The sequence below is a fragment of the Phoxinus phoxinus genome, assembly GCF_949152265.1.
Source record: "Phoxinus phoxinus genome assembly, chromosome: 1".
In the NCBI taxonomy this organism is placed as follows: domain Eukaryota; kingdom Metazoa; phylum Chordata; class Actinopteri; order Cypriniformes; family Leuciscidae; genus Phoxinus; species Phoxinus phoxinus.
Window position 1 is genome coordinate 6,787,637 of NC_136876.1, and position 23,409 is coordinate 6,811,045.

A 23,409-nucleotide genomic window follows, 5' to 3' on the forward strand; every position below is an offset into this window, starting at 1 on the left:
CACTCACAGAAATACTCACACCCTCACATGGACTCTACCAAGTGCTTCTGGAGGTGAGTATTAACATGAATTACTTTATATTTGTAGGGCTATACAGTTGGCTATACATAATAATCATATAATCTTCGGCATCATTACATATATATGGTAAATATTAATTATACTACAGAACATATATAATATTCATTGCCATTCATTAACCTGTGTCTTGTTTTCCCAGCTCTTCCCCAAACTGAGAACATTTAAGACGGTCCAGTCACAGGAGCGATTGCGCAGGCGCAGTGCGGGGTTTCAGAGGTGGGCGCGGTTCAGGAATCTCGAACACTTACAACACAGACACAACGCTGGAGATTGACAGCCACAATCGTCCTCATTAAACTCAACTTTCACTCAACTTCTCAACGAAATGAAGAACGTGTTTTCTCTCTGTGTATTCTGCTTCGTCATAGAAGGTAAAGTGTTTGAATTCTGGTTTTATGTAATGGTTTCGGTTTCTCTTTCTACCTGGTGTGACGTCAACTAGCGCTGTCTTTAAATGCCTTTGCTTATGAAGTACGATTTTTAAACTACATATTAGGCCTATGATTTATGATGTGCTTGACTCGTTCATTTATAATTTTATAGGAACCTATCCTCCAAACATAAACGAAAAGTTCTGCTTTAAAGGAAACAGGTTTATGAAAGTTGACAACATCACATATTCAAATTTCCCAGAACAATAAGTTCAATTTCACACACTGTAGTGCCAGTAAATTCAGTTTACAAATCAGTAGTCTCCTACTGGTTATACTGGTTTAAAAAAAAAGAAAAAGTGATTTTATTATGGAAATATTCAATATCTTCACAGTAACACAATGTACTGTCCCCAAATCCAGTTCACACACATCACTGCTCTCCTGCTGGTTATACTACAATGTTACTGTGAAGTATTTGATTGTATTTCAAAATGTAAAAAAATAATAATAATTCAAACTAGGCTAAGTGTTGTAGTTTAACCAATAGGAGAGCATTGTTGTGTGGACTGGATTTGATGGCCTTACAGTGAAGTTATTCAATATTTTTCATAATATAAAGTAATACAATTATGCAATTATGTTTTTTTAAAGTACATGTCTGTAAGATGTAAACGTCTGTAAGATATCTGCTAAAGATCTGTTAATCTCGAAAGCACCTGGTGTGTAAAAACATCTGATAAACATCTTAGAAAAGCATTTTACATTCATTCTAAATCTCAGATGACATCTGACAGGAAGCGTCCTCGAGACGTAGTGCAGATGAACAAACAAAAATACATCTTGCAGATCAGTGTTGTCATGATACCAAAATGATGACTGTGATATTATATCAGACTAAAATACCTCGATACTGAATCGATACCACGGGGAAAAACAACTAAAACAGTAAAAGTAATTGAAAAAATATATATATTTAAATATATAAAGTCTTTACTATCACTTTATCAATGTAACGCATCCTTTCAGAATAAAACTAACAAAAGCATTCTGTTGAACACAGAAGATATTTCGAGGAATGCTGGTAATCAAACAGTTGACGGCGGCCATTGACTTCCATAGTAGGAAATAACATAACAACTGTTTGGTTACCAGCTTTCTTTAAACTATCTTCTGTGTTCAACGGAAAACAATCCGGTTATACAGGTCTGGAGCAACACGTTTCAACAAGATTCAACCAAAATTTAAACTTCTTTCATCATTTACTTAACTCATCCCTTTAACATATATATTTTTTCTGGCAATAGTTTATTTTTGATAAAAGGTAAAGCACATGTCAATGTATAAATGTCCCATCTCTTGGTGTTTCCGTCTGCAGGCGTGTTCGATGTAGATCCAGTGGAAGTGAAGACTGCGATCGAGGGAGATTCTCTCACTCTACAGGCTGATTTCACTGAAACACAGACAGATGGTCTGGCAGAGTGGAAAGTTAATGAGACTAGGATAGCAACCATTAACAAAGCAACTGGTAAAGTTGAGTATAATAGTGATGTGAAGTTGATGTTTAGTGGCAGACTTGATTTGGATCAAACTGGATTCCTCACCATCTGGAACCTCAGAATCAAACACTCTGGTGAATATACAGTCGAGGGCATCAGCAGTGTAGGGACCAAATCCAAGAAATTCACAGTTATTGTGAAAGGTGAGTAAATCAAATCTGAACTTCTTTGTGAGTAGGCAAGTTGCATTTGAATGATACAAGAGACATGGATGTGATTTTACATGTGTAACTAACTTCTCTTGGTTAAAGGTGAACTGTGCAGGTGTTTTACCTTAACTGAACAGCTTCAAAGTCATTGGAATGGTTATATTACTTTTTTCTAGAGATGTTCCGATACCTTTTTTCCCTTCCCGATACCGATACCTGGACTCGGGTACTGGGTGTGTATCTATACAGCTGCCATTCATACTAGCCCTGTATGAATTGATATAATTATTTTATGGTGTGCTTCAGACGTATCCCTTAATAAAACATGAACAAATACACACAGTGACCCAGAGTATTTTTTTATTATCTGACATACATTTCACAGTAGTATATTATTTATTTTTAAGTGAAAAATAAATTCAAATGCAGCCACAAATCTAATACTGTAAACTGAAAAAGGTATTTTAGTTTTACAATATAAAAACAGTACAACAAATAAATCTAGGAATCAAAAAAATTATATATGAATAATTAAAAAAAATAATCTCTTTAAAACTTAAAGATGACGGCGTCACTGTACCCAGTGTGCTTGTCAAACTCAGTAAAGATAGCAGGGGTCGCGTCGCAGCTCCAGATGTCGGTAGTAAAGCTGATTGTTTGCACATCTTTTAGTTTAACGTTACATGAAATGTGTTCACGCACTGTCTTGAATAGCTTAGGGAGCGCTGTTTCAGAGATGTGTTTGCGACCAGGCAAACTGTACCGGGGCTCCAAATGTTCAATTGACCGTTCGCAAAACCCCGCCCTCGAACGGTTCTCGTCCAATCCTAGCTCAGCAACTGTAACTAAGGAGAAGGACCTCCGTCAAACATTCCGATTTCAGCAAGATAGTGAAACGATGCGCCTATGGCAGTGAGGTCTGCACGGGCTTAAAACTTGCTGTATTTTATGATTGCTTGCAACTATTATTAAAAAAATAGGCTACATGTACAAACACCATTTCACTACGGCACTGCGGCCCCCTCATCAGTCAGCAAACAAGAGGAAAAAAAGAGAAAAAGCACGGACTTACTAATACGAAACTTTGATGTGGTTGAACAGGTACAGTCACAAATTCCTCTGGAACTCAAACATTAAACTTCAAAACAAAGTTTGCGCAGTTGCACAACTATTCACACAAATATATCCTTCTCAGTAGTTTGAGTTATGAATGAAGAGAACAGAATCGAGAGTTGATGGTTTCAGCGCGTCCTCTGATTGCAGTGTTGTGACTGAAATAGCGCGCGCGGGAGCACATGCGCAAAACAGTTTTGTAAAATGATATATGATCAAATAAAAATGATTAATATATAATTTTACAAAACTGTTTTGTGCATGTGCTCCCGTGCGCTATTCTGTCTATATTTCTGTCGTGCACTGGAGGATATGTCTGCTGCATTACTCCAAAACCAATCACTTAATGTATGGATCTCAACCCAGCCATGGCTGTGGTTCTCAATTGTTTGACGGGCGTAGTAACAATAACTAAGGGGCGTGGCTTTTGCGAACGGTCAATTAAGCGGCAAAATCCAACGTTTTTGACGACTGACAGTGGCTGGTCATCCAGAACAATAAACTCGATAATTGTGTCGGTTATATTGCCAAACAGCGGACATACTGCTAGCGCGTGCATTTTAATTTCTTCTTCACTGCTCTAAACGGTGGTTGCTTGTGGTAACACAACTTCCTGTGTTGCCGCGGGCAACCACTGTTTAGAGCAGCGAAGAAAAACTGATCTCCGATTTGCAGCGTTAAGCAAAGCTAGCGTGCATAACTAGGTATTGTTTATGAAAATGGTATCGGATCGGTACATGGGTACAAGTACTCGCCGATACCGATGCCAGAATTTTTATTGGTATCGGCGGCATTTCCGATACTACAGTAGTATCGTAATCGGAACATCTTTACTTTTTTCAGGTTGAATGGTGGTCGTCTCGCACCCCCTTATCGCCTGTGAGCGGAAAAACCCTTTGAGGCCGGCGGGCGCCAGGAAGTATCGCGTGATATCAGGTCTCGCGATGTAACGAATTGCTTTACGGCAAAAAAAAAATCTGCTAAAATTCTGTAATTATTGCGCTCCCTCACGCTGTTCGAACCCGAATGAAGAAGACGTTGTAGAGAGTGTCCCGTCTGCTCTGATGTCGTTGATCTACTAGCCTCTGGTGTCTGAGTCGACAGCGAGTTTTTAGACAGTGTTGTCAAATATCTACTCCGGAGCTTTAGGGGGCGCTCTATAGAGAAACCTGCGAGCAAAAAGCGAGAATACAACGAAGAAATTCCCGAACCTGTATAGCCCTGCTTTAATGTCTATAGCCACATTTCCATTACAAAAAAATTGTGCAAATCTTTTCTGATATTTTCTAAAATGTCGATGTAAAAACTGTTGCGTAATGACACCGTTTCCATTAACCAATGGCGACTGAAACAGTTTTTTTTCCTCTCGCGATACAATAAGTCATTCCAACAATGGATGTTGGTAGGTTTATGTACATCTCAGTCACCGCACTGGCCATTATTATTAATGGAAGGAGACGTAGGCATGTTTTCCAAGCATTAAAGGGGCGGTAAAGTATGATTTCACTTTTCTAACTTTAGTTAGTGTAACTTTAGTAATGTTGCTGTTTGAGCATAAACAACATCTGCACAGTTCAAAGCAAAAGAAGATATTTGCTTTTAAAGAAAAGGACTACAACAAACGGCTGGTAGGGACTACACGACATTCCTCACGCGTTAGTGACATCACCAACCCGAAATTGTACATAAGCCCCGCCCCCTGAACACGCAGTCCATGTTGAGAAGAGGAAGAGTTGCTGTAGTCGAGCACATTTGTGAGTCAGCTCAAACTTTAGCATCCATCTTTTCACGTGCAATCGAAAATCACTCTGTGTGCATCTCACAACAGTTCCTATACGAGCGATTTATAGATTACCATGACAGAATATGCTAATTGAAGATAGTTAACTCCACATCAGCGACATAAAGTCATCAACTAACCATTCAGAGACGTCCTGTTGCATTCTACATGTTGTCACTTCTTCTGGAGTCTCTCTCAGTTGTCTGACTCAGTTTTAACATTAAAGGCAGAACAGTTTCTGTCATTTTAGTGTGTGTGTGTGAGGTAATCGCAGCTGCTAACACACACGAGCTCTATAAATCCCGCCCTCTGTGCAGCTCATTTGCATTTAAAGGGCCAGACACAAAACGGTGCGTTTTTGCAAATCCTCAAAAAGTGACAACTTTAACATGTTGTTATTATCATGATTTTGTGCTAAAACTTCCCACACACACTCTGGGGACATCAGAGATTTATTTTACATCTTGTGAAAATGGCATTTTGTGTGTTTGCATTGCAGTTTTGCGTAACATTCCTTTTGCCTGAAAAACCACCTCATGCGAGCGTAAAAACTTTTTTGCGATATGTAGGAGTTTTTGCAAAATTGATGTTTCCACTGAGCGTATTTTCAATTCACAATTTTAATTTGCGAAGTTTGAAGGGTAATGGAAACGCAGCTTATGAAGAGTCAGCAGCGGCAACGACACGTATAAAATAGTCCCAATATAAACACTGTAGGCGTACCGTAGTGATACTCGCTCATTATACATGTATGTTGTAAATTTTGAACACAAAAAAGTTACTTGCTGCAGCTTTAAAGAAGTGCACATTTATTTGTCATTTGTTGATTTCAACTATAAAACTTTTCAGTGTGTATCAGTTCTATTTAACATCTCATTTGAAAATAAACGTGATAATATTGATAATCGTGATATGAAATTTTCATACAGTTAGATCTCTATTTGTGAGAATATGCTGAAATCAAGAACCAACGGTTATGATATTATGAGATATTATTTTTGCAGAATCTCCAGTCAAGTCTGAAGATAATGATGAAATAAAGGCATTGTTAGCCACGAAGGGAAGCTCTGAGACTCTACACACTGACTTTGAACTCCAGAAACGAGATCTAATACTGTGGAGATTTGAGGGATCTCTCATCGCTAAAGCTGATCGAGACGATAATCACACGTCACATTATGAGGGCGACGATGGGCGATTCAGGAACAGACTGAAGATGGACATTAACACCGGATCTCTGACCATCAGTGACCTTGAAACTGAACATGCTGGAGAATATAGACTAAAGATCATTAGTGACAGAGGGATCTTATTCAAGAGGTTCACTGTTACTGTCTCCGGTGAGTTGTGTTCTGTCAGTACATCTCTAAGGCACTAGCGTCTCCTAATAATGGTGTCTCTTCCTCATCCAGTGCCAGGTCTTCCTCTGGGAGCGGTGGTCGGGATATGTGTTGTCCTGATGCTGGCGGTTGCGGCGGCCGCGGCGGCTGGTGTCGCGATTTACTGTCGACGCAGAGACTCTGAACTCAAAAAGCTCATGCGTAAGTCATACAGAAGTCATGCAGATGATGAAGAATCACACAGTATCTTCTCAGTGTTTCATCTGTTCATTCATTTCTGTTTCGACATGAAGCGGAGATCTCCAAACGACTAGAGCAACTGCGTGAGTATTACAGCTGAAAAACATTAACTTTATTGTGCTACTGTAGATTATAAATGATTTTTCAGTCAATATATATCATTTTCACCACAAGTTGTTTGATTTAGTGCAGTAATGAAGTGTGTGATTATCCAGTATTGAGCTGTATGACATTAATATAATGTCAATAATATGAACTCGCTTATAATCTCATTTCTGTCTCGACATGAAGCGAAGATCTCGAAACAACTAGAGCAACTGTGTAAGTGTTACACCTCATACGCATAGTTTAAATGTGTCATATGATTTTTTTCATAGTGAGTATTTTTTATTTTTCCCACAAATTCTGCTTGTAAATAAATAAATAATTAATAAAGTTTGTGATTATCCAGTATTGAGCTGCATGAATTTAATATACTGATGACTGAATCACATACAACCAGTGGTAGACATTAACAAAGTATTTGTATGTACATTTTTTACATTTACATTACATTTTTTTTTTTTTTTTGGAAATCTTCACCCATGTATGGAAGTCTTTCCGCCACTTAATAATAAAAAAAAAGTTTGTATCTCACAATTCAGACTTTTTTTAAAAACTCACAATTGTGAATTATAAAGTCAGAAATGCGTGATTAAAAACCTCACAATTCTGACTTCCCACTCGCAATTGCGTCTTATAAAGCCAGAATTGTAAGATATAAACGTGCAATTCTGAGAAAAAAAGTATAAATATAGTCGCAATTACCTTTTTTTTTTAACCGGGTGAAATCGCACCGTATTTTCTCAGTGTTCCTGACATGTTCATCTGATCACTCATGTTGAATCTCCTCTTTTCTGTTTCTGTGTCGTGACATGAAGTGAAGCTCTCCAAACACTTGTGTAAGTATTAAAGCTGATACAGCAAGAGAAAGTAAAGCTGAATATAAAAACATTACAGGTGTCACACATCACTGAAGTTAATATTAATATTAACCAATAAGTTCGGTGATAAGTATTTAGTGTCACTTTATAATATAGTCCCATTATAATGATAAGTATGCACTTTTTCATGTTAAATAATGTAGTTAACTAATGTTGCTAGATGGAGTCATGAGTCTGTGTGTGTGTGTGTGTGTGTCTATGCGTGTGTGTGTGTGTGTCTGTGTGTGTGTGTCTGTGCGTGTGTGTGTCTGTGCGTGTGTGTGTCTGTGCGTGTGTGTCTGTCTGTGTGTGTGTGTGTCTGTGTGTGTGTGTGTGTCTGTGCGTGTGTTTCTGTGCGTGTGTGTCTGTGTGTGTGTCTGTCTGTGTGTGTGTGCGTGTGTGTGTCTATGTGTGTGTGTGTCTGTGTGTGTCTCTCTGTGTGTGTGTGTGTGTGTGTCTGTCTGTCTGTGTGTCTATGTGTCTGTGTGTGTGTGTGTGTGCATTGTTTATTTTGTTAAATCACATTAATGATGCATGATGATGGCACTAATGTACAGTCATGGTCAGAATTAATGGCACCCCTGGTAAATATGATCAAAACTGGCTGTAAAAAATAAATCTGCATTGTTTATCCTTTTGATCTTTCATTCAAAAAATTGCCAAAATTCTAACCTTTCATTGAAGCAAGAGAATTGAAAGTGGGGCTAAATCACATTATGAAATAAATGTTTTTCTCCAAAACACGTTGGCCACAATTATTGGCACCCTTTTATTAAATACTTTTTGCAACCTCCTTTTGCCAAGATATCAGCTCTGAGTTTTCTCCTATAATGCCTGATGAGTTTGGAGAACACCTGACAAGAGATCAGAGACCATTCCTCCACACAGATTTCTGATTTCTAGCCCCGGCTGTTAGGTTTCGATTTTTTATCTGTTGGTATTTGATCCAATCCATGATGCCATGTATCTGAACAAGATGTCCAGGACCTCTGCTGTATATTTAATGCTGTGGGCCTACTTTTCTGCCAGAGTATTTCATTTTACACATGGGGTACTTTTTTATCCCTGTGTGCACCAAACCCATCTTAAGTGTTTGCTGCCAAAAAAGCTATTTTTTTGGTTCCTCTGTCCATAGAACGTTTGAAAAGTACCTGACACGACTGGCACTTCAAACGGGACGGGTTCTATGGTCAGATGAAACAAAAAAAATAGCTTTTTTGGCAGCAAACACTTAAGATGGGTTTGGTGCACACAGGGATAAAAAAGTACCCCATGTGTAAAATGAAATACTCTGCTGTATATTTAATGCTGTGGGCCTAATTTTCTGCCAGAGGTCCTGGACATCTTGTTCAGATACATGGCATCATGGATTGGATCAAATACCAACAGATAAAAAATCGAAACCTAACAGCCGGGGCTGGAAATCTTATAACGGGCCATGTTTGGATCTTCCAACAGGACAGTGATCCAAAAACAAATATCAAAATCAAAACAAAAATTTGTTTTTTGCATTGCCATTAATGGCTGTATAGATGGTTACAGTCGTTATTATGTACACAACCAACAACGATCCTAAAGTAATAGCCAGTTACTTCATAAAAACAGTATAGGAGGGTGTCCCGAGAGGATCCGCGCTGACATGGGGACCGAAAATGGTATTCTGGCAGCAATGCAAAGGTTTTTACGAAGTAACCATGGAGACAGTTTTGCAATTTAACGAGTTTTTTCTCAAGATTGTATTTTGACTTTTTTCTCGAAATTGAACAAGTTTTTTCCTCGAAATGTAATGAGTTTATTCTCAAGATTGTATTTCGACTTTTTTCTCTCGAAATTTAATGAGTTTAATATCGCATTATAATGACTTTAATCTCGAGATGGTTTTATTTTTTTATTATTGCTTGGCCCTAATCCTCTTCCATACAGCTCCAATGTGAAAACCTGTAAAATAAAAATCTGAAGTTGAATGTTGAGATTTGCACTCGCAGACACAAACCTGTATTCTGAATTTGAAGCTGCAGACAAGTAGTCACAAATGTGTAAAATGCCATTCACAGAAATACAATGATAGTCACAAACATGTAATATATATTTGCATTTATTCTTACATTCACATTCGCAGAACAACCTCAAATAGGCACTTGCGACTCCTCAAATCTGTCACTGCAAGTTAAAATTTTGCGCCTTGACTTTTGCTACTCTTTTCTCGATATATTAGATGCAAAACTGACGTGTGCACTTGCAACTCAGCGGCGGCGCGAGAGAGAAAGGGGGGCGGGAGAGGGGGTGTTTAAAGGAGCCGTTTTATTGGTTGGCGCCGAGCCAATGAAATGGGACTTCTATTCTATCTAATAAATGATATTATCAAACTTATTAAACACCACACTAATAAAGCATACAGAAGAGTAATTGAGCACAGAATATGAACGCAACGTGTTTAATTGTACGTTAAGCATTTTCCTCCCATAGAAAACCAAGAAAACGCTTAATGAGGCTTAATGGACCAACAGTCATAAAAAAATTAAATTAAATTAAAAACACAATTCGTTTTACATTATTAATTATGGTCAGATGAAACAAAAACAAAATAGCTTTTTTGGGTCACTGAGCACAAAACCAAGATCTGCAATGGCCATCCCAGTCCCTGGCCTGAACCCTATAGAAAATGAGTGGACTGAACTGAAGAGAAGCAGCACCAACATGGATCTGGGAATCTGCAGGATCTGGAGAGATTCTGTGTGGAGGAATGGTCTCTGATCTCTTGTCAGGTGTTCTCCAAACTCATCAGGCATTATAGGAGAAGACTCAGAGCTGATATCTTGGCAAAAGGAGGTTGCAAAAAGTATTTAATAAAAGGGTGCCAATAATTGTGGCCAACGTGTTTTGGAGAAAAACATTTATTTCATAATGTGATTTAGCCCCACTTTCAATTCTCTTGCTTCAATGAAAGGTTAGAATTTTGGCAATTTTTTGAATGAAAGATCAAAAGGATAAACAATGCAGATTTATTTTTTACAGCCAGTTTTGATCATATTTACCAGGGGTGCCATTAATTCTGACCATGACTGTATATTGACATTTCTGTAGCCTAATTGTTACTGATCATTAATATAAAGTCATGTAGATGGAGAAGTGTTTCTGACATGTTCATCTGATCATTCACTCATGATCTCCTGATTTCTGTTTCTATGCGCTGCTGTAACTCGAAGCCAAGATCAATGAAAAAGAACTGGGTAAGTGTTAAAACTGATGCAGCAAAAGAGGTTTATTGTGAAACGATCGTTCATAACTTAACTATGAAAACCATATATTTTTTTAACATGGCTGTGTGTCATTACACATTCATCCGGTATTTCGAACAATAGTTTGGAGTTTATAAAATTAAAAATTAAAAAAAGGAAACAAGTGAATAACAAGCATAAAAAAGGAACAAGTGAATATTTAATTTGTAATGGCGTTCCGGATCACATCAGAGGATTATGTTCGTTCAGAGCATTTGACTGAAGATATAAAATATACTCGGTTGTCAGTTTTGATTTCATTGTGACTTTAACACTCAACAATACTGTAATTGTCCTAGATAAAGTCATCTAAAGTATCTTCTCAGTGTTTCTTCATCTGTTCTCCTCATTTCTGTGTCTATGTGCTGCTGAACGTGAAGCGAAGGGCTGTGAAAATGAAATAAGTAAGTATTTTAAACTGATGCGATAAAAGTAAAAATTATTGTTATTACACCGTTAAATTTTAAATATATAAGATGTTAATTCTGTATATAATATATTCATCTGTTCATTCACTCATAATCTCCTCATTTCTGTTTCTATGCGCTGCTGTACATGAAGCAAAGATCTCGGAAAAACTAAAGAAAATGTGTAAGTAGTTTAAATGCACAAAATAGTTTTCATAGGCACTATTTCTTATTTTTAAACCATTTGTTTTGCCTGTATTTGATTTAGTACAGTAATTAATGAATTGTGTGATTGTCCAGTATTGAGCTGCATGATATTAAAGGGTTAAAAGCGTATTAAAGCCATTAAAACCTTTAAAGGGTTAGTTCACCCAAAAATGAAAATTCGTATTCGTAGTGTAACAGCGCAGCGCTTCTGGGGGACGGAGTCACACGTCAGAACGGAGGTTCACTATTGGCCGACGCTGGTCATGTGTGTGATGCTGGCCAATAGCGAGCCTCCGTTCTGACGAAGCGCTGAGCGAGGCAATATTCTGGTCTGTCTTGGTGCTTATTAAAATAAAATAAAAATCTGAAGTTGAATGTTGAGATTTGCACTCGCAGACACAAACCTGTATTCTGAATTTGAAGCTGCAGACAAGTAGTCACAAATGTGTAAAATGCCATTCACAAAAAATACAATGATAGTCACAAACATGTAATATATATTTGCATTTATTCTTACATTCACATTTGCAGAACAACCTCAATTAGGCACTTGCGACTCCTCAAATCTGTCACTGCAAGTTCAAATTTTGCGCCTTGACTTTTGCTACTCTCGATATATTAGATGCAAAACTGACTTGTGCACTTGCAACTCGACGGCGCCGCGAGAGAGAAAGGGGGGCGGGAGCGGGGGTGTTTAAAGGAGCCGTTTTATTGGTTGGTGCCGAGCCAATGAAATGGGACTTCTATTCTATTCTATCTAATAAATGATATTATCAAACTTAGTAAACACCACACGAATAAAGCATATACAGAAGAGTAATTGAGCACAGAATATGAACGCAACGTGTTTAATTGTACGTTAAGCATTTTCCTCCCATAGAAAACCAAGAAAACGCTTAATGAGGCTTAATGGACCAACAGGTATAAAAAAATTAAATTAAATTAAAAACTCAATTCGTTTTACATTATTAATAAAGCGCAGGCAGCAGGTTTATTTGCACTGGACACAAATTTGCTTTCTTTCGTCATATTCTGTGTTTATCTGCTTCTCTGTAGTATGCTTTATTAGTGTGGTGTTTACTAAGTTTGATAATATCATTTATTTATCTTAATATCAGTCTTAATAAGGGTGTGTGTGTGTGTGTGTATGTGTGTGTGTGTGTGTGTCTGTCTGTCTGAATTTACAACTTTATTAAGATCTGTGTTTGATTATGTCTATGTGTGTAATTATGGGTCGAGCATTGTTACTGATTATTAATATAAAGTCATGCAGATGATGAAGAATCACAGTATCTTCTCATTGTTTCTGATCGCTCACTAACTATCTCTTTATTTCTGTGTCTATGTGCTGCTGTGACTCGAAGCCGAGGACTGTAAAAGAGAAATACGTAAGTTTCACAGCCGATACAGCGAGAGAAAAGTAGTTTTATTACAATAGACACTAGCGCTGAGGAAACACAGCTTTATTAAGAGTAATCCACAGTGAGAGTGAAAACACAGGACCAGTATAGGCGGAGAAACACCTGAAGTAATCCGGCACAATGGCTTATGGGAAATGCAGTCCAGGATGAGATGGCAAACTGAATAATAATTGTTCATAGTCAATAATTCAACATCACTGAACTAATTTTCAAAACAAAATGCTGTGGAAAGTATTGTTTATTAATTCACATTATGCTTTAATGTCCACACACAACTTTACTGTAATTGTTACTGATCATTAATATAAAGTCATGTAGATGTAGAAGCTCGTGAAGAAGCACACAGTATCTTCTCAGTGTTTCTGACATGTTCATTCATTTCTGTCTCGACATGAAGCGGAGATCTCCAAACAACTAGAGCAACTGCGTGAGTATTACAGCTGAACAACATAAACTTTATTCCGCTACTGTAGATTATAAATGATTTTTCAGAGTCAATATTTGTAATTGTCAAGTTCTGCTAGTGAGTGATGTGTGTGATTGTCCAGTATTGAGCTGCATAATATTAATATACTGATGATGACTAAAACATATACAACATTACAGTAATTGTTACTGATTGCTAAAATCAATTAAACAATATATATATATATATTTAGTAACCGTGTTTCTGCCATTGAAGCTCACAGAACTGCTGAACGTTAGTGCCAGTTGGTCTAAAGTTACTGTGTGTGTGTGTGTGTGTGTGTGTGTGTGTTTGTGTGTGTGTCACTCACACATAATCTAATTTCTCTGTTTCTAACAGATGACGAGAAGATCTCAGAGCGACTGTGTAAGTATTATAACTGAAGAAAAATAAGCTTTATTGCTACAGCAGAAATTATTTTTCTTAGCCAATATTCATAATTTCTCACCACATGTTCTGCTTGTGAGAGATTGAGCTGCATGATATTAATATATGATCATTCACTTATTATCTCCTCATTTCTGTTTCTATGTGCCGCTGTAACCCGAAGCCGAGATCTCTGAAAACATACAGAAAGTGTGTAAGTATCACAGCTGATGCAGTGAGAGAAACATCACTTCATTATGTGACAGTTGAACATTTAGACATCACAGGTGTCAAACTCTCCTGAACTAATACACACATTACTATGAATAAGTATTGATAATTCATGTTAGTGATGGATTTTACTGATCATTAATAAAAGGTTATTAGAAGCACATGAAGAAACACACAGTATCTCACACATGTCTGTGTTTCTATGTGCTGCTGTGACAGGTGAACGCAAGACACCTGAACTTCCAGAGCAACGGCGTAAGTATTACAACTAAGACAGCAAGTGTAAAATAAAGTGCACGTCTCTCCAGTTTTTAACCCCACCCTAACATATACTGGGTTATAAAACAACCAAGTTGTGTCAAATATGGGAAAAACCCAGCGACAGGGCTGTTTTTACCCAACCTGCTGGGTAGTTTTATTTAACTCAACTAGTGTGTGAAATTACTATATGGCTGGCTTAAAATGAACCCAAAATGGGAAATTAAACATCAGACACATAATTACAAAATGCAACAGTAATAATTAAAAGGTTTACATTTATTAATAAGCAATTAAAGAAATGTATTTTAAATGTTTAATAATAAATTAATATTTATATAATATTAATATAAAAATCTATATTAATAAACCGTGTTGGGGAAAGTTACTTTTAAAAGTAATGCATTACTTTTATGGAAAGTAATAACACAATATTCTGGACTTGGATTTTAATTTTTTAATAACATCCAAAAAGTTCAATTTTTTTTGTCACAAAGTGAAGTCAATAAGCTTCAACAATAAGAACAACCAAAAGTTTCAGTTTTTTGTCACATGTAAAGACCCGTTCACACTAAAAGTGAAATGAATAATCTTCAGGCTGATCACAAATGTGATGTTTGTCTAAATTTATTTTTGCTTATTAGTTTGGTTGAATTGGATCATGGAAGATCAGCAGCAAAGACAGTGGATAACTGGTTAAAGTGAGATTAAATACATGAAGTATATTTGTTTAATTTAATTATTACTGGTTTGTGCAATATTTTGAGATTGCATTTGACTGTTTTTATTCACTGATGAATACTGAATCTGTTTTTGTGCAAGTGAGATATAAATGATAAAGATATAAAGTGTTAAAATATATAAATTCTGACCCTGGATCACATGGGTACATTTTTTGAAATTGAGATTTATACATCATCTGAACGCTGAATAAATAATCTTTCCATTGATGTGTGGTTTGTTAGGATAGGACAATATTTGGTCGAGACACAATATTGAGAAAATCTCCTTTAAAGTTGTGCATTAATGTTCACGATTGTGCTTCATTCACTCACAAAAATACATGTTTTATATATTTACGGTAGGAAATTTACTAAATATCTTCATGGAACATGATCTTTACTTAATATCCTAATGATTTTTGCCATAAAAGAAAAATCAATTATTTTGACCCACACAATGTATTGTTGGCTTTTGCCACCCGTGCGACTCCAGACTGGGTTGTGATCCAGGGTCACAGTTAGTCTAAAACTTCGACAACCTGTCATGTTTACTCACACACACACACACACACACACACACACACACACACACACACCGCTCTGCCATACTCACGATTTCTCTCAACATGGGACAGGAGAGCTGTCAGTCAATATGTCACTATAAATGAAAAAGTAAGATATTTTGTTGTAAATTTAAAAGTAATGCGTTACTTGCGTACTAGTTACTTGAAAAAAGTAATCTGATTACATAACTCAAGTTAGTTGTAATGCGTTTCCCCCAACACTGTAAATAAATGTTCATTTCCAACCTATTTTGGGTTCATTTTAAGCAAGCAATATAGTAATTTTTTTTTTAAATAGTTGAGCTAAAAACAACACAGCAGGTTGGGTCATATTTACCCAGCTGCTGATACTGTTTATTGATAATTCACATTAACGATAGATTTAACTGATGTCCACACACATGTAGTCGTGCAGATGATGAAGTGTTTATTAGAAGCACACAGTGTTTAATTCTGTCATGTTCATCTGATTACTCACTTATAACTGAGTTTCTCTGTTTTAATGTGCAGCTTTGACCGGTGAAGGAGAGACCTCTGAACAAGACATACGTAAGCATTAACAGCAAGTGTGAAATGTGTTTTTGTTGTCGGGTTGGGCTGATAGACGACAGACAGCACGATGTTGAGCCGACATTTATAGTGTAAATATTGTGTTGACCTAACTCAATTTTAAAGAGAAACCTGAAACTTTTACTCTGATACTTTTCTCCAGAGCCTTTAATTACATGCGTGACTGCAAGCAAAGCTGTGGGTCATTGCTAGTGTGGTCTCAAATGTTTGATTCACTTTTAACACTTTTATTCATGGCAGACCATTAAATATCGCCACACACTAGAGACTCAGAAATCTAGTCGAAGCCAGGATTTCAGGAATTAAATATGTTTTGGCTTTTCTCATTACCGCAACCGGCTGAAGAAATCAGTGCCATTGAGAAAGCTACTACAGTTCACATCATCTTCACGGTTTTAAACTTGAAACTATGAAATAATTCTAATAATTTTGATTTATTTCTCTCATTACCGCAATGGCTACAACTTTACAATTTAAATTTTTTTGTTTTATTGAAACATATATTCATAATGCTGTGGCAAACATGAAATAATTTAATGTATATTCTTCATGTGCCTTTTAAATCAAATTACTAAATGTATTAAATTAACGTAAAATGAACACCTGTTGCGGTAATGACACATAATGAGAATTTCAACAGAAAATGCAATAAAATACAAAAATGTTTCATTCCTTTGTTAAAATTTGTAGAGAACAGCGTTGTCGTCATTTATAATATTTGTTTGAGTTTTCCGAACTTATTCCAAACTTCCCAGGAGAACTTGAATGCACCATATGGTAAAAAAAAAAAAAAAAGTTGTATTAATATATAATTGAACAAAATCTTTAAACAACCAAACATACTTCTTTACATACTGATGCACATGCATATATTTTTTTATATAAAGTTATTTTGTCATAAACATGTTAAAAAATCATCTTGTATCGTGTACCATGTGGCTTTGCTTCATGAACGGTCTGCTCCACCCCCAAACAAAAAGTCACACACTTTCAGACACTCATCATTTCACTGAACAGACATGTCAGATGATATTATATATATATATATATAAAAAATTTATTGAAAAAAATTAAAGGGGCGTTGTGAGGTCCAAAAAGGTAGTGTGTTGCCTCACCATGCCATAGAGGAAGAGACGGCCATAAGTCAAGCGATCGGTGTTGATAGGACATTCAGAGACAGTGTTTGGGACTTTACAGAGTGCTCTCCTCTTGCCCTGTCAACACAAGATCGTGAACAAACACTGATGCACCTCGTGAGGGAAATACATGTTGTGTTGTTATTTCCATCAAGATGTTCATCAGTTTTTGACAGCATCTTGTATTGACATCCTGGAATATGGTCATCATGATTCCTACATGGTTGTTCAAAAAAAAAAAATGTGAGTAGCTTTTAATTTACTAGAGTTGAAAGAAATGTCTCAAGTATTAGCCTATTACCCCCTTTTTTTTAAAAGTGTTTATCATTACACAGCACTGTATATATATCACTGTCATTGTACATCATCTATTCATTCACTATAATCTAATTTCTCTGTTTCTCTGTGCAGCCTTGACCGATGAAATGGAGATCTCTGAAAAAGAAAAATGTGAGTATTGCAACTAAAACAGCAAGTGTAAAATGTGTTTTGTTGTGTGACAATACAGTTTCAATGAAAAAGATGTTTGTTGCTTTGCTAAAACTCATAATCTTATAGAAATATAGACCCTTTTATTACATGAGTGACTGAAAACTGTCAAAAAACACCTGCAAGAAAAGCTGTGTGTGTCTTTGATAAAGTCTGATCTCTACAGCTGCTTTAGCCCGAAATACACGTCAAACTAAATACATTTTGCATGATATTTAATGGTTAAATGATTACAGATTTTTATTATCATTATTTTAAGATTTTAAAAAGCATAGTTGTGGTTACAATTATACATTTACTGAAATGAGAAGTTACACAGAACAGAATTAAATATATTATTTTAAATTGTAATCTTTAAAATGCCTGTCGGGCATCAAGTGCAGCTCCCATCTCTTTGCATGGGGAAACATCAAATTCTCCAAAACTGTTCACTATAAGCTTATGAATACATTTCATATTTGAATACACCAATGAAACTTAACAACTACAGTTTCTTATGTTCAAATAGTGTTAAAAAGCTTGTTTTTTTCATGATAGACCAGCCAATGTGTGCGAGTCTGCCTGTTTCTATAGCAACCGGAGCTTCAGCTGCAGTGATCCGATGACTTAACTAATCAACGATTGGCTCTTTCATTTTGAAGGCGGAGCTTATTCACCATTTTGCCATTTTGGGCGTTACTTTCTGCCATTCATAAGTAATCGTAGAGTGCCGTCTTCCTATATATGAAGTCTTTGTCTTCACACAGAATATGGAGGAAGAACAGGCTCCGACGCATGTATCATTCCTATTTTGCACCCGCACACAGCGGACTTTTCCCTCCACAGACGCACGTCGGTAAATTAGGGAATTAACTTGTGATCGCGGGGGGCGATTCAGCGAAAAGAGGAGTGTGTTCCAGCGCAAACGTTCCCTGGTGATATTTTCCAGTTTTAGAAAGAGATTGCGCCACTGACCAGGAAAAAACAGTCTAAAGACAGTGGCGCGTTGCGCGTTAGTGATATGGTATTTTAAGGGCGCGTGCTTGGCCATAATGTAGCGTGTTAACTCGCATCCACTTTGATTCTCTAATATAAACAGACGCAGCAGTTTTCATTTTTGCAAATTATACATTATTACAAGGAAAAATATTAACACACAAGGGAAATCATTGTTGTGTCCGTGAAGATGTGAAAAAGATCTATCTAGATAAAAAAAAAAAAAAATCTAGATTAGGCTACACATTTACTACCCAAATTATACGCCTGTTTAACCGAAGCTAATTTGTGTGTGTTTCTCCCATCATCCCCAATGTCACTTCTCTGTGTTTTACGGCCCTGACGAGAACGTCGGTTTCCTCGGCTTTGAACCGCTACTGGCGTGCGCCGGCAAACCCGCCATTATAATAGCGATCCGCCGTGGAACAAGCGCGCCGGCTCTTAAAGGGAATGTGAGAGGACGCTCTGATTGGTTTATTTCACGTTACGCCCAAACCACACCTATGAGTAATGAAGCGACTTCAGACCAACCCCTTTTAGATTTGCGTCGGGCGCAAGAGTCATTTATCCCGCCGGGAAAATAGCAACAGCGCCGGGATCTGCCCACAAAGTTACTTGCGCTTTGACACTTGCGTTTCAGATCGTTAAAATAGGGCCCTTAATGTCTATATTAATCTTTGTATTTCTCTATTTCTAGGTGCTGACGTCACAAAGATGGAGGAAGGTGAAGGGAAGCGGCGCATGTATGTTGAGGAGACTGTTTTAAGTCGAGTGTTAGGTGGAGACAGGACACTTGTAGACCGACAGGGCAGGAGGAGCATTGCAATCCGGGACAGTGCTGGAGATAATACACACGGCGAGTAGTGGTCTTTTGATTTTTTTTAATGTAAGAAGGGTGTGATTTTATTTATTTCATGTGCAATGAATGTAAAGTTTTCTTCTGTGATTGTTGTGCAGATGGAAAAGCTCTCCAAGCTAAACTGAAAGAGCTGAAAGCAGGTAATCTTCTGTTTAAAAAACGATCATGATCTGTTGTGTGTGTATGTGTGATGTTGCTTCATTCAGAGGATTCGTTCAGATTTCAAACATCATTTTACACTCTGATCTGTTCATATATTCATAAAACAATTCCTCTGAACACAAGCTGCCAGATAGGCATCGATGAACATAATTGAATAAAAAAGTGATGGTCCTGAGAGAAATTGTTAAGTTGTAAAACTCTTAATGTGTCAATTTTTTTTACTTTACATTGAGTTTGGATGTTATAGAAGCTACATGACTAAAGTATGTTTACACGACAGAGATCTACAAAGTTGTCAAAACTATCCCCGTTCACACGGATCTTCCAAAACGACGAAAAAGGCTGTAATATTTATGCCAGGCCAGTAGTTGGCGTTGTCACTTTGTCAAAAAACACCTTGTGAAAACATAATACTCATGTGAGCACGACTTCACCGCTTTCACAGATTCACATTTTTGTTGTTTACATGGAGACAGTAAAGGCATCGTTTTGGAAACCAGTTTTCAAGCCCTTAAAATGCTGTTGTCATGTAAACAAACGGCCAAAACACATACACAGTTTTCAGTTTTCAGTTGAAAATGATGTTGTGTAAACTCACCCTGAGTTCACAAATATAATGAATGGGTGACACTTTACAATAAGTGTCATTAGTTAACTACATTAATTAACATGAACTAAGAATGAGCAATACTTCTACAGTATTAATTAATCTTAGTTAAAATTAATTCCAACATGTACTAATACATTATCAAAATCAAAGGGTGTGTTTGTTAACATTAATTAATGCACTGTGAACTAACATGAACAAACAATGAACAGCTGGATTTTTATTTTTAATAAATACAGTAACAAATGTTTTGCTTATTGTTAGTTCATTGTTAGTTAAAACATTAACTAATGTTAACTAATGAACCTTATTGTAAAGTGTTACCAATAAATGCCATGTTAATTTTTGAGAGAAGAGCAAGTGCCCAAACAATTGACAATATGTTTTTTTTGTACATTTATTTTGTACATTTAATTTCTATTGGTAATTTGATGGTAAATTATTGACATTCATTTTGATTTCTTCTGAACAACTTCAGAATTGATCTCCAGACTTCTCTCTTAGGGAGCTTTCACATCTGTAGTTCGGTTCATCTGGTCCGAAAAACTATACTTTGTAGCTGTAGATATTGTAGATTATACTTTGTAGCATTTTTCAGGCGTTTTGGTTCCTTTTCACACCACACTGATTGCTCTGGTCCGAATCAGTTGATGAGTTGATGAAACCATAGACAGTATATAAGATGGACACAGCGACCCCATAGACTTCAATGGAGAAAAGTGAAGCCCATTTGAAGCACTCACTTCCTGATCGCCAGGCGAACTGCGCAGGCTCAAACTGAGCTTGAACACGTGAGCAACGTGTCTGACAGCTGTCAGTCTTCTAGTAGCTGTGCGGAGAGAAATCTGAATCATTCCCTTCCGAATCTTGCAGAGACGGAGAGCGTGAGCATTAGCTATCCATGAGCAGCGTGAGCAACTTTATCACTCTCTGTGGGCTTCTCCCTTGACTTTATCGGACTTAATGCCTCCACGTTCCCCCGATTGCTTGCGAGCTTCTCCGTCGGTCTATACGGTAATTTCTCTACAGTGCGACAGAGTCGCGTGAGTTATGACGCAATCGTTAGCCTATTTTTACAAAAACTGCTTCTACGGGGCCATAACGTAAGGTACCAGGTAATGGAGCCTTTTATACATTGTTGTGTTTCTTTAGAAATAAATAATGGACAAATGGAGTCTTTGGGCGCCTCAGATATAAAGTTATTCGCTGCCAAAGTGACGCAAAAATGAATGGGATTCAATGTAATGCTAACAGCAGGTGAAGTTCTGCTACAATGGCGGCTCCCGGGGAGGCTTCAGTTTCCGGCGGATGGATTACCCCCTTGGATGAAACGAACCAAAATGCAGTCACGTGACAACATCCACATCACTCGTTGGCCAGATGTGTCTTGAACGTATTTCCACAACTGCACTTCGATTGGTCAGAATTAACGTGCGGGAAAAGTCCAACAGAACTCCCGGAAGTAAACAAAGAGGAGAAAAATCCGGCAGACAAAACGCTGCTTTTTACTATGGAAATATGAAATATTTAAATATGGTTTCTGTGATGGACCTAATTTCTTTGAGGCTCCGCACCTCCTCACAACTCCAAGTGTGTCCGCGAGCTGCCATGCTAAAAGTGCAAACTGTCAACAAACATTAGTCCTCATCCCATAATGCACAGCGCCGCTGACTACGCCAGCTGGTTTAGCCCAAAAATGCGCAGTTCTTCGGCAGTCGTGTCTGTTCGAGGTCGGATCACGTTCTCACCACAAACGAACCGCTCCAGAGTTCGTATGAAAGCGTTCCTCGTATGAAAGGAACACCCGTCCAAACCAACCGCACAAAACGAGACAGCGAACTCTAGTGCGATTCAACCGAACTGAATGAAGCAGGTGTGAAAGCAGCCTTATATTCATTTCTGTGATCGTCTCTGTTTCCTTCCAGATTCATCAGGAAGAGAAAGGCCTTCTATTAGACTAACAGACGTGAATGAGCAGTAGAAGAAGAGTTCAGTTTGAGGAGACGAGACGCGTGTCAATCACTGTGACATCAACAGCATCCGGCTCAGTCTTTAATAAGCTTCCAGAAACCGTGAAAGTGAGAACGAATCAGTGTCTTGTGAGCTGTTAAAGTCTGGTGTGGAAAGCTTCTTTGGGTTTAGATGAACAGGGAAACGTGATGCCATATTTAACACTGCCATATTTTATTGTGTTAATGCTTCACTACAAACCTCACCTTTTAAAGAGCTAATCTTAATATTTAGATCATTGACTGTCAGGAATATCACATACTGTATATTTTAAAGATGTGTTTTACCACAGTAGAGTATCTCTCAAACCATTATATGTGCTGTTTTATATAATTAACACTAGTATGAGGAGTTTTATTTGTGTTTTGCTCAAGTAAAATCCAGTAGGGGGGAGGGAAACAGTGAGGCTTACATTTATTTTAAAGAAAACACACTGCACTTTACTACTTTAAGCATAATGCCCTACGGTATTAGTTTAGCCAGTAAAGCTAAACAAGCTATTAAACAATAGTACACAAGCGTCTGCCATGGAGAGTCATTAAAGGGATAGATCACCCAAAAATGAAAATCCTTCATTTACTTGTTCCAAACCTGCATGAATGTCTTTGCTCTTCAACACAAAGGAATATATTTTGATGAATTTCGGTAACCAAACAGTTGATGGACCGCATTCACTGCCATAGTATTAGTTTTTCCAACTATGAAAGTCAATGGCTACTGTCTGGTCACCAACATCCTTCAAAATATCTTCTTTTGTGTTACAGTTTTTTACGATTGCTATGACAGTTTTTTCAATACATTTAACATTTTTGCTAAACTCTTAACGCACCAACACACCTAAAACACACAATTGGCAAAACGGTTAATTTCATGCTCAAAATCACACATTGTAAACTAAACTCCAAAACTAATTTTCAAAATACAATAATACACTAACACAATACACTACATCTAACAAAACACTGCAAACATGTTTCAAAATCAAATAATTATTCAAAACACTAACACATGTTCTCTTCCAACAGGAACATTTAGTCAATCATAACACAATGACGGAAAAAACACTAACATCAGCTGAAATTACAGA

At 37.1% G+C, this 23,409-nt stretch overlaps 1 protein-coding gene across 1 annotated transcript; it reads left to right on the top strand.

Annotated features, from left to right (window-relative positions):
- Nucleotides 1-270: 270 nt before the first annotated feature.
- On the top strand, nt 271-23,085 carry LOC306999924 (uncharacterized protein). The gene is made up of 20 exons (XM_079615035.1): nt 271-452; nt 1,831-2,154; nt 6,058-6,393; nt 6,466-6,594; nt 6,687-6,716; nt 6,925-6,954; nt 7,554-7,574; nt 10,802-10,825; nt 11,254-11,277; nt 11,435-11,464; nt 12,852-12,875; nt 13,306-13,335; nt 13,714-13,740; nt 13,925-13,954; nt 14,191-14,226; nt 16,025-16,063; nt 17,632-17,670; nt 19,382-19,540; nt 19,642-19,683; nt 22,238-23,085. The coding sequence occupies exons 1-20, from the start codon at nt 407-409 to the stop codon at nt 22,291-22,293; spliced, it is 1,476 nt and encodes a 491-aa protein (XP_079471161.1). The 5' UTR covers nt 271-406; the 3' UTR covers nt 22,294-23,085.
- The last annotated feature ends 324 nt before the right edge of the window (nt 23,086-23,409 follow it).

Excerpts from the sequence above, each read along its gene's own strand:
- LOC306999924 (XM_079615035.1), top strand. The coding sequence starts at position 407 with ATGAAGAACGTGTTTTCTCTCTGTGTATTCTGCTTCGTCATAGAAG. Across the intron at positions 6,717-6,924 it reads CAAACGACTAGAGCAACTGC|CGAAGATCTCGAAACAACTA; the intron begins GTGAGTATTACA and ends CTCGACATGAAG. Across the intron at positions 19,541-19,641 it reads TGCTGGAGATAATACACACG|ATGGAAAAGCTCTCCAAGCT; the intron begins GCGAGTAGTGGT and ends ATTGTTGTGCAG.